Consider the following 12,214-nt stretch of genomic DNA (forward strand, 5'->3'; position numbering starts at 1 on the left):
TTTCTGTCAGAGAAACCATCTCTGAGAAAAGCTTTGTTTCAACTAACTCCTGGTGAAATGAGGGAGTGTAGCCCTGAGGGGTGATTGCCTCTGGCATAAGCTCTGTCCTTGAGCACCCAGACAAGCAAACGCAACCCACTGGGGGACTGGGCCAGGTGAAGGCCTGATGAAGCAAAGCACCTGTCCTAATGGGAGTTTAGAAATGGCAAAAATCTCCCTTGTTAGATTTTCAGTCTGTACGCAAACCACACAGACCCCTGAAAACAAATGGACAAAAAGCCCCTACCTTCAGTAGCAGGGAAAGCCGCACTGTAGTGTCGGAAACTGTTTCTGGGTTAGAGGGGATAAACTGAGACCAAACTGGGAACTGTCTGGGAGAAAGACTCTGAAGAAACAGAAGGGACATAATCCTCCCCAGAAAATGTATGACCTAAAAAAGCTGCTAGAATTTGAGGCAGATTCGGGGGGAGAAAAAAAAAAAGCCCCTATCTCCAAAGGCACCTAGCAGAGGTACAGAGCCGCAGACAGATACCTGAAGCTCTGCATCTGGGGGGAAAGGAACAAGCAAAATGAGATAGATCAGTGGGAGAAAAATCTCTGAAGGAGCTATGGAAAAGCTGTTGTAAATGATCTTGTTTTTCACTGACTGGCTAAGACAAACACAAGCCCCGAGGAAAGTTGCTATCAGAAATGCCAGCCTCAATGCCGGCTAACGAGGCAGGTGTGGTTCTGATCCGGGGCCAGTGTCAAATGAAGGAGAGACACCTTTTGAAGCCAGCTGAGGAGAGAATAGAAATCTCCCAATGTGCCATAGTTGAAAATGTAAAATGCTTGTTCAAATCTCCTGTTGCAAAAACAAAAAACTTTGTTCAAACCTCCCGGGCAAGAATTTGTAAGCAAGTCTGGTAAAAGAACCAGTTGACTCTCAGACCCAAAAATAACTATGGGAAATGACTGATATAAGGGAAATGATATTATTATGGACTGATATAAGGGAAATGCATTCTGGGAAAGGTAGTTTTTCCGCTAAAGATGGCGACATTGCCCTGAAACACGTTTGTCAGCTCGAAAATACGTTCATGGTAAACTTAAAATACAGCCTTTAAAAGAATAAGGAGGAAAATCATCTAAGAGTTTAAGTGTCAGTTCCATTGGAAAAATTGAAAGGATATGGAACTAGGTGCTTCGCAGTTTGGGGCTCTATTGGTAAAATGCCTTATTTACCCTAATAGCTGTGCAAAGTTTTTATGATTGTTGGATGACAAAAGGCTACCTTTAAGAGCAAACAAGCCACTTTAAAATCCTTAAAACAAGGGAAAGCAGTTTATACACTGAACATTGTCTTAGATATGAAGAAACTTATGTTGAAATTAAAAGTCCTTTGCCTTTTGAACAAACAGCCCACAATTAGTGATTCCTTCGCAAATCTAATTAAGGGGATAAGAAACAGGCATTCAAAAAGAAATGACTACTTTATAGATGGGAAAGAAACCAGAAAATCTAGCTGTCTTACAAAAGAGTTGCTTCACCTGAAAGTTCCTTATAAAAAATCAATGCTAAATATCACAGCTGCTAATAACATCAGGAATTAAAGCTAATGAAGTGAAAATACTAAATACAGTTTGGAGCTGTGCCACTTTTGGCTTTACTAGCTCCTTTAGAAAAATACTTTATATCACCTAATAGCTGTGCAGTATTTGGCAAAGAGCTTTACAGCAGCTAAATACGGTAATTTCACCGTCAGTGTGAAGTGAAGTTTTTCGGTAGAGCAAACCAAAAGTATTGCTGTAATAGAAACGTTTGTCTGAATTGAAGCACTTAGGGGAACTATTATGAATTTGGGTGAAGGGTCAGCCTCTAGTTAAAAACCATCTACCGCTGACAGTGCATCTCTGCCGGTCCGGAACGGCTGAGAGAACTGGCAACTTTGGAGTGTGGCGTCATCCCAGGAAGGTTACAGTCCCCTAGCAACAACTATCACAATTCTATAACAACAACACTCACTAAATCCCAGTGCTTTATAACAAAGATGACTATAAACTCTAAACTTTAGCAATGATGTACGTACTTCCTGTCTAGTTAAGAAAATCTTTCTAATAGATAGTAATAATAATTAAGAATAAGAAATAGAAAAAGATGAAAATAAGATATGTGAGTTTGTAAAAATTCTGTCTTGTTAGATCTGTGTTAAGAAATCTTTAGGTGTTTGCTAAATTAGATATATGCTAATGGTAGCCCTATATAAGTTTGTAAAATAGATCTATAGAGTTCCTTTAAGAATATAAGCTTGCAAGAAATATCTAAGGTAGTCTTAAGACATGTAGTAATAAGCCTGTAAGAAGTGAAGATACTAGTTGTAAATGTAAGTTTAAATAAGAAATAGATAAGGCCAGGCGGTGGTGGCGCACGCCTTTAATCCCAGCACTCGGGAGGCAGAGCTAGGCGGATCTCTGTGAGTTCGAGGCCAGCCTGGGCTACCAAGTGAGTCCCAGGAAAGGCGCAAAGCTGCACAGAGAAACCCTGTCTCGAAAAACCAAAAAAAAAAAAAAAAAAAGAAAAAAAAAGAAATAGATAAGAAGTATATAAGAAGTAATAAGAAATATATTTGCTAAAGTAGTTCTATAGTTCCCTTAAAGAGTATAAATAAGTAGATGTTAATGTTATATGTGAATTTGTAAAAAAGTGTAAATGTTAAATATGAATCTATTCCTAATGTATATGGTGAAAGAACCCGAGACACAGAAGGTTAGTGTCCCAGCAGACTGCAAAGTAGGCAGTCTGAATGGTTTCAAAAGTTCCAAAAGCCGCTAAGAATGGCGGAGGCCAGAACCAGCACAAGGCATCCACAGCTGAGATCCGTGGAAAATCAACGCAACACAGAAAAACCTGAGCTGACATCAAAAACAGTGCGGTTTAGAATACTACTGTACCTAAAAAGGTCTCTGGCTTGAGAATAAAAGTTCAGAGACGCTTGTTTCAACAAAAATTGTTAACTGCAAAAAGTTTTGGTTGAAAAATGTCTCTTCATATTTGGAAGTGAAAGCCTGATACCAGAATTTATTTCTTGTTTGAACTTTTTGAACTTAAAATGAGACAAAACTACAGAAAGATTTTGGTTCTGGATTTCTTCATATTTGGAAGGCTCATACCAGAATTTATCATTTGAATTTTGGGACTTAAGAAATGAAATGAACAGTAGAGATTTCATTGCAATGGGACAATTTTGAGTTGATTCATAGTAATGACCTAGGAACTGTTTTCTGGAATTGGGTTAAAAATGGAACTGTTTAAATGAAGAAATTTATTTCTACCTAGAATCAAGATGCAGTTTTGTGTATGCATATATGCTTTATTAATTGGTGATTCATGAATTGTTTTGTGGAACTGTTTACAGAACTGGTATTGTGTTATAAATGGAACTGTTTAAATGGAAAAGTTGGGTTTTCTAACTAGGCTTGAGATTTTGCTTAAATTATAAAGAAAAGGGGGAGTTAATATTCCTTAGTCTAATTTCAAAAGTTGTTTGAGTGGATTAATGTCATGTTTTTGTTAGTAAGAAATGCAAATGGGGTATATTAAGAGACTACTTTTAAAGTGTGTAAAGAGTTTTATTAAGAAACTGCTTTTGGATGTTTTGCTAAGTTTTCAAAGTGTTAATGGTTACATTGAGAAGATTGCTTTTCAATATGGGTTTGTAGGAATTGTATGAGTTTGGGTTCCTCTAACTAGGTTTGGGATTTTGTTTAAAAAATTATAAAGAAAAGGAGGAGTTATGAGATTGAATTGTTTGCAGAAATTATATTTACCCTATTGATATTAATGCACCCTGATTTTGTGGAGTTAAGGAAATATTTAAGTTTGTGAATACATCGAAGTTTTTCCTATGTTCTGTTAGCAAGAAAATTCAAATGATTGAGTTAATGTTGTAAGACGGAGAAAATTAACTATATATAGCACCATATATGCTAATTCAAATGGTTCTGTTAAGAGTTTGCTTTGTGAGATTGGGAGAATTGTGACTATGTATAGCAATATTTATGTTAACCTGTTAATGGTAATGATGAAGCTAAGGGATTCTTTAAGTTTGTAATCGCCTTAAGAGTTTTTGGTTTAGAAAGGGCTTGAGGCAGCTAAGACCGCTGTGGTCACCTTGGACCTAATTCAAAAGAGAAATGCCATCTTTATCATCCTCTACTCCCATATTGGGAGGTGTAACAGCTATGGAGATTGCTGTAAGCCATTAATAGTTATTTTTTTATATATTAAGAAAGGGGGACCTGTGGGAGCCCGTTCTCGGGTTCCTCGTGGCTTTACCCAGCAGGTCCACATAGAGGATGATTAGGACCACGGGCCTGAGTGCAGGTGTCTGAGATGGTCTGCACTTGGCTGTGCTGGGGGAGGAGGTCTTTTGTTCCACCCCTTGGCGTCTCTATAAAAACCCTGGGGCAGAGACAGTCAGGGCCCGTTGGAATAGGTTCCAGGCCCTCTCGAGGCTATCCTTTATTTTCTATCTGTTTATCTCCGCGATATTCTCCGCAATAAATCCTTCTAATATTTCCTGCTGCTCGCACTCAAGAAAACTCTGGGGAACTGTGGGGGTGGTTGGGTAAACGCCCCACAAGCATATATAACTAATAAAGTATTATGAATGTGGACTGGGGGGTGTGACTCAGTAGTAGGCACTTACTAGCATGTCTGAGGCTTTTGAATGAAAAAAAAGAAGAAAAAATGTGCAAAGAACTGAGTTAATAGTGTTTAAAAAAAAGCACTTACCTGAATTATTTCACAGAAGACACAGAATTGTCAAATCTTTTAGTAAGCCACTAACCCCTCCTTCCCAATGAGAAAAAATGAAATACTGTGGTGTCCCCATCTGATTAGCAAAACCTGAGAAGCACCCATCCTTGTAGCATCGAGTGCTGGATAGGCTAGGGATCAAAGTAGGACATGCATGCAGACACTGGTAAAGAACTGCTTGCTAAGTGTCACTCTACAACTCAGAATGGGTGAAAGACGAGAAACGGGGTAGACAAAGCACAGCTCCAGGGTTCTGAAAGAAACATGAGACTGAAAGGAAAACCTCAAAAGCAGGGCCAAAAACAGGCCCAATGATTCAAGAACCTATCCTCCATGGAATTCCAGAAAACAGCCAGTCCTCATCACATACCCACAGGAAATCTGGCTTTCATTTCATCCTGTGGTTTATAAAAAAACAACAACAACAACAGTTTCTGCCCTTCCTCCCTCCTTACTCTCCACTACAAAAACTAATTCTCAGACCCTGCACAAACCCTTCTCCTGTACCCTCAGATACTGAGGCACAGGGCTTGGGGACACCAACCTCTCAGACCAGTAAGGGCTGCTCTTGCTATTCTGAGGTCGAACTGAGTCTATTCTTTCACATTCCCCCTTGAGTAAACTTCTTACTATACAACACGAATGGTAAAGCTTACATTTTGGTTCGTGTTTGGAGACAGGGTCCCACCGTGCAGCCGTGGACGGTCTGGAACTAGCTATGGACACCAGGCTGGCCTTGAACTTACAGAGATCCACCTGCTTCTGCATCATAGGTAAAGCTTAGTTTTTGATGTATCGCTTTCTTGTCAACCCCCAGTGTGAAGGAAAACAAGAGGGCTCAGGAGACGACTCAAGTGGGTAAGGAGCCTGCAGCCAAGGCTAATAAACCGAATGTAATAAGCAGACTCCACATAGTGGAAAGAGAGGACCAACTTCCAGCTCCTACAAGTTGTCCTCTGACTCTCATATGTACACTGTGGCATATATGTGCACATACACACAAACTAAAAAAGGAAAGAAAGAGAAAAAAGAAAGGAGACGGAGGGAGTGGAAGAGGAGGTAGAGAAGGAGGAGGAGGAGGAGGAAAGAGAGAGAAGTCTCCAGGAGACTCCACTAGTCCTGACCACGTCCCTTACCTGCACTGATGCTTGGGAAAAGGTCTTTCATCACCGGCCACAGCTCCTGCCCGTGCTCCAGTCGACACAGCAGCTCAGGTCTGGGAACAGGATACCCTTCGAGGAGAGAAAGGTGGACTCATGAATTTTTTTTTTTTTCTGAAAAGAGATGAAGACCCTCAATGTCATCTGGGACTGTAGGTTCAGAATTTGGCCTTGGAATGAAGCTGCTCTCAGCAATATCAATAAAGTTAGCATGTGATTTGGAAACTTAAGAGTATGCTAAAATCTGTAAAAGGTGTGCCTGGTAGGACAAGACTATAATCCAGCTACTAGAGAGGCTGAGGCTAGAGGACAGCAAGGCCAAGCCTGCCTGGGAAACTTGATGAGACCTTGTTTTAAAATACAAAGGAGGGCTAGGGACACAGTCCAGTGGTAGAGTGTTTGCGGAGACTGTGCAGAGACAAGCACACCCCTTGAACTGAGGGGGGAAAACCAAGTATTTGTATGCAGGTTAGTTTTCGTCAACTTGACACAAGCCTAGACATACTTGGGAAGCCAAACCTCCAAGGAGAAAAACGCCTCTAGCGAGATGACTTGTAGGCAAACCAGTGGGGCATTTTTACTCCAGTGAGGATGAGGGGGGGCCCAACCCCTGTGAGTGGTGTCACCCTTGAGCACGAGGCCCTGGGTTCAGTAAGAAAGTAGGCTGGGCACCCACGGGGAGCAAGCCAGTAAGCGGCACCCTCAGTGGCCTCTGCATTAGCTCCTGCCTCCCGGTTCCTGCTCGAGTTCCCACCTTGGCTTCCGCTGATGACAGACAATAACCTGTAAGCCAAATGAACCCTGTCCTGCCCAAGCTGATTTTGGTCATGGTGTTTTATCACAGTAATAGAAACCATAACTAAGGCATGTCCGTAACCAATATTTAGAGGGCATCTAAGGGATGTATATTAGGTTAATTCATGACTGAAGAATATTTAAGGGAAAATTTAGGAGTAAAACTGGCATATTCAAAACATCAAGTATTTCCATTTAAAACAGGAATGATTATTAATTCATTTTCCTGTGTACAAAGAAATTCTTAAAGCTGGGCAATATAATAAAAAATCAGAGTCTGGCTGTTGGCTCATACTTTTAATTCTAGTATTTAGGAGGCAGAGACACGTAGATATCTGTCAGTTCAAGGCCAGCTGGCTGAATACTGAGTTCCAAGCTGGCCACAGCAACACAGTGAGACCCTGTCTAAAAAAACCAAACATACTAAAGGAACAAGCTTGGAATCGGTGATGGTTAGCCCCTAAAACATCAGTGTGTTGGCTAGTTTTATATCAATTTGACAAAAGCTAGAGCAGTGGTTCTCACCCTTCCTGATGCTGCGACCCTTCAATACAGTTCCTCACATTGTGGTGTCCCCCATCCACAAAATTATTTCTGTTGCTATTTCATAACTGTAATTATGCTACTGTTATGAATTATAATACAAGTATCTTATGTTTTCTGATCTTCTTAGTTCACCCCTGTGCAAGGGCTGTTCAACCCCAAAGGGGTTGTGAACTGCTGAGCGACAGTCAATGGAGAGAAGGGAGCCTCAACTGAGACAATGCCTCCATAAGATCACGCTGTAGGCAAGCCTGTAGGGCATTTTCTTAATTAGTGATTGAGAAGGAGTGTAGATGTAACCAACCTTCTTATTAAATAAGAAACACAGAACCAATGCAAAGAAGAAAGCCAAGAGGTCAGAGCTAAGAGCTAAAACCTTACCCTTCCTCCTGCGGTGGTCCTACCTCTCCTAACCAGAGCTACCCCTGTGTTAAAGTCTTTATATAGAGTTCCTGTCCTGCCTTCTCATTGGTTGTAAACCCAACCACATGACCGCCTCCTCACGACCTGTCTGTATAGGCCTCCAGGTTTTCCATGATTGGTATTGAGATTAAAGGCATGTGTATCCAATACTGGCTGTATCCCTGAACACACAGAGACTTACCCAGCTCTGCCTACCAAGTGCTGGATTACAAGAGTACGCCACCACTGCCCTGCTTTCCTATGGCTTGCTAATAGCTCTGACCCCCGGGCAACTTTATTTATTAACATACAAATAACATTTTAATACAAATAAAATATCACCATAGAGGAGGGCACAATCCATTGTGGGCAGGGCTATCCCTGGGCTGGAGGTCCTGGGTTCTAGAAGAAAGCAGGCTGAGTAAGTCATAGGAAGCAAGCTAGTATGTAGCACCCCTCCATGACATCTGCATCAGCTCCTGCCTCCAGGTTCCTGCCCTATTTGAGTTCCTGTCCTGACTGCCTTCGATGGACTATGATGTGGAAGCATAAGCCAAACAAAGCCTTTCTTCCCCAGCTTGCTTTTGGTCGTAGTGTTTCATCAAAGCACTTAGTTAAGACAACTGGCATCTGGGAGGCTGAGGCAAATAAAAGAATCGCCACAAGTTAGAGGCCAAGCTGGGTTACACACTAAGTTCTATGCCAGCCTGCCTATAAAGTGAGACCTTGTCTTAAAAAACAACATACTGGGTGTAAGTGGCACATTCCTTTATTTCCAGAACTCAGGAAGCAGAGACAAGTGGATCTTTGAGATCAAGGCCTGCCTGGTCTACACAGTGACCCTGTCTCAAAACAAACAAAAATGTATCCCCCAAATAAAACTAAACAGGGCAGGTAAAGGTGCTTGCCACCAAGCCTAAACCTGACCCTCAGGATCAATGCAGCAAGGAGAAGTGAGTCCTCACGTTGTCCTCTGAGCTCTATGTATCATACCACAAGTGTGCATACACACACACAGTATAATCCTAGCACTTTGGAGACGAGGACAGGATAATAAGGAACGCAAGGTCATCCTCAGCTATATAATGAGTTTAAGGCCAGCCTGGGCTGCATGAGACCAGACAATTTTATAAAAGACAAAAATCAAGTCTATTTAGCTCAGTTTAGAGGGAAGTCTTTCCTGCATCCCCTCTTCCTTTCCTTTCCTCTGTTCCCCCTTTTTTCCTCCCTTTACTAGGGTCTCTCCATGTATCCTAGGGTGGCCTCAAACTCCTGATCCTGTTGACTTGGGTTCCCAAGTGCTACGATTATAGGTAGGTGTGAGCCACCACACTCAACTGATGTTCTATAATCCACTGTAACTAAGGCCATGCCAGAACCACATTGATAAGTACATTAACCCCTGGAAAGGACAGTGGCTCCAGTAACTTTTGCTTCTCTCCTTCCCCATTTATGTGGGTCATGGAGTTAGCACTCAGGTTTTTTTTAAGCTTTATTATTTTTTAAAGATTTATTTATTATTTTATGTATATGGGTATTTTGCCTGCATGTATGCCTGTGCCCCTTTTGTGTGCGTATTGCTCTCAGAGGCTATAAGAGGTCGTCAGATCCCCTGGAACTAGAGCCACAAATGGCTGTTGGCCTCCATGCTGGTGTTAGGATTTGAACCTGAGTCCTCTGGAAGAACAGCCAAAGCTTTTAACCACGAAGCTATCTCTCCAGCCTCCAGCTTAGGCAAATGCTAAGCTATCCTGCCAACCCTAAACCTCACTTCTCAAAGATATAACCACTTCAATATTACCATGATGAGAAATATGTCTCCAACACATCACCACTATCTAAACCTGTTGTGGAATATTCCTTTACACTGTGTGAAGATGTCACTGTGATTGGTTTAATAAAAAGCTAAAGGGCCAATAACTAGGCAGGTGGTATAGGAAGGACTTCCAAGTAGAGAGAAAGGAAGAGGAGATGAATCTAGGCATGGGAGAGATGCCAGAGGACACACCAGAGGACCCTGAGAGAAAACAGGAGATGCAAGATGAAAGAGGGGCAAAAAGCCATGAGGCAAAACATAGACCAAAATGAATGGGTTAATTTAAGTTATAGGAGCTGGTGGGAAAACCTAAACTATAGGCCGAGCTTTCATAATTAATAATAAGTCTCTGGGTCATGATTTGGGGGCTGGCAGTCCAAAACAGCCTGCTACACAAACCACAGCAACATGTATTTTCATTAACCCATCTTTGTTTAGCTCCCAAGCAGTTTTACATTGTTCTTGCAGGTCACAGACTAAATGTGGATTCTATTCAGAATTTCTCACAGCATCCCCAGGTAACCTCCCTCCGAGCATGTATTAAAGGAAGACCATGCAAGTACAAAGTGCAAAAGAAGAAGGCCCTTAGCACACAGAACCAAGCTACCTACAATCCAAGCTTGGATTTCTCAGCATTTAGACCTACAAAAAATAACCATCTGTTAAAGAACTAAAAAAAGAAAAAAACGAAAACTTCACAGGAGGAACCAGGCTCACAGATGGCAATTGCTGCCTCAAAATATGTTGGCCACTGGGCCAGAGAGATAGCTCAGCAAGTAAAGAAGCTTCCAAGTCCAAAGTCCTCCAAGGCTGAGGACCTCAGTTCAACCCTCAGGACCATATGGTAGACAGAAAAAATGGACTCACGCAGGTTATCCTCTGACCTCCATACACATGCCATAGCATAAATGCCACCCTCCAGCCACAAAATATAAAAGTATTAAAATTTTCCAAGAAAAAAAACCCACATAAAATTGGCATTCTGGCCTCCTCCTTGGGGACCCGCTCTGGCCATCCTGATGTAAAGCCCACTTTAAGAGAAAACGCCTCCTCCTCCCTCTCTCTATTCCCACGAGATGCGCACCCTCGCTCCACCCGCCTCTCTCCCTATCTTTCTCTTTCCCTCTTTCTCCCCTGCACCAAATAAAACTCTTCTCTGAGCACTGTCTACATGGCGTCTCTGTCTCTCACCGCCGCCATGGGGCACCTTGTCCCAAAGGCCCCTGTGCGCCGTATGATAACACAGAAGCCACTGTAGAAAAACAAAAACATGCAGAAAACCAGAGACCACTGAGAGTAAGGACTAAATGAGTCTTTCCTGATGCAAATTTGATAAAGCAGAGAAAAAGAAAAATACCAAGGGTCTCGTTCTCAGGTGAAACTGGCCTTACACTCACAATCCTTCTCTCTCAGCCTCTCAAGTACCAGTATAAGAGAGTCACTACCTTTGGGAAAAAAATACGGGGGACAGGATAGGGAGAGGGCTTAGTAGGTAAAAGCACAGAGGGCTGGAGAGATGGCTCAGTGGTTAAGAGCATGTACCGCCCTTCCAGAGGACTTGAGTTTGATTTCTAACACCCATGTCTCATGGCTCACAACTTCTTGCAATTCCAAGTCCAGGGTCATTCAATACATCCAGCCACCTCCAGCACCTGCACGCATGTACTGACTCACTCACATACGTAGGAGACATGAGGTCCTTGTGCTCACAGGTAAGTACTAGGGAAATCAGGACTGTTAAACATGCAGGGTTGTCTCTTCAAAGAAAGAGATGCATGACCTGTTTTCCACCCAGAAGCCTGGGAGTGAAGGTGATAAAGCATGGTGACCTTGGTACTATCTCTATGGCCAGGCCAACCTGGCTCCCCCAGACTCACATGTTTATCTCAGTCAATCCAGAGTGCTATCTTCTCCCAGACCTTATCATGAACTGTTTACCTTGAGCCGGCTTTCCTAGTTAATCCACTGATATTTATGGAAGAGGTCACATGTACTTTACAAAGAGTTTTGAGGCAGTCGTGCCCAAGATCTATTGTGCATACAGAATCAAGTACCACCAGGGAACATTTTTCTAAATTGTACAGTACTTAAATATGCCTAAAATAAACTGCCTGGTGTCAAACTCTCAACGTTTGAACCAACACCAGTCACTGAGTCATGTTGAACCAGACTTCCTTCTTGACTCATTAGGATCAACTCTCTGCTGGCCATGGTGTTTGCAGATACTCATGTACACATACAAATGACTAAAAATAATGAAAATAAATCTCGTGAGGGGGAAAAAAGCACTACCTCAAGAACCTGGAAATTCTACCTCTGGGTTCTATGAAATACCCCTTTCCTTCCACTGCCATCCTCTCTGCATTACCCTTGGAGCCTAAAGGTACTATGTTTCTGGCCCAAAGAAAGACAACATGGGAAAGGACGACTCTAGAAAAATGTCTGAAGCAGTGGGAAGAAGAGAAGGCAGGCTCAGAGGACCTCTAAACCAGCAAGGCCTGGCACCAGAGGGTAGAATGAAAACAGCAGATAACCCATGCCCCGGAAACGGGAGCTAACCAGACTTACCCAGAGAGACCAGAAGCCCACGGTTTTCCAGCATCACCTCCTGGTACAGGGTCCTCTGAGCTGGAGCCAGCTGCCCCCACTCCTCTTGGGTAAAAATTACAGCCACATCCTCAAAGGTGAAAGCCACCTGAAA

The 12,214-nt window shown here is 42.5% G+C and overlaps 1 protein-coding gene across 14 annotated transcripts in view; it reads right to left on the reverse strand.

The window, feature by feature from the left end:
* Positions 1 to 12,214, reverse strand: part of LOC128124482 (aurora kinase C-like) — a 53,252-nt gene that overhangs the window by 11,782 nt on the left and 29,256 nt on the right. For 6 of the 14 annotated variants that reach the window (XM_052760805.1, XM_052760798.1, XM_052760795.1 and 3 more), the window contains 2 exons: positions 12,082 to 12,208; positions 5,934 to 6,029 (listed from right to left, as the gene is read on the reverse strand). The exons of 5 other annotated variants lie outside the window; for them this stretch is intronic. In XM_052760805.1, the coding sequence (XP_052616765.1) occupies positions 5,934 to 6,029; positions 12,082 to 12,208 (223 nt within the window). The remainder of the gene's footprint in view (positions 1 to 5,933; positions 6,030 to 12,081; positions 12,209 to 12,214) is intronic. 3 more of the 14 variants (XM_052760807.1, XM_052760806.1, XM_052760808.1) reach the window with 1 other exon arrangement.

This window comes from Peromyscus californicus, unplaced genomic scaffold, assembly GCF_007827085.1.
Source record: "Peromyscus californicus insignis strain IS unplaced genomic scaffold, ASM782708v3 Scaffold_4__1_contigs__length_199733344, whole genome shotgun sequence".
In the NCBI taxonomy this organism is placed as follows: Eukaryota; Metazoa; Chordata; class Mammalia; order Rodentia; family Cricetidae; genus Peromyscus; species Peromyscus californicus.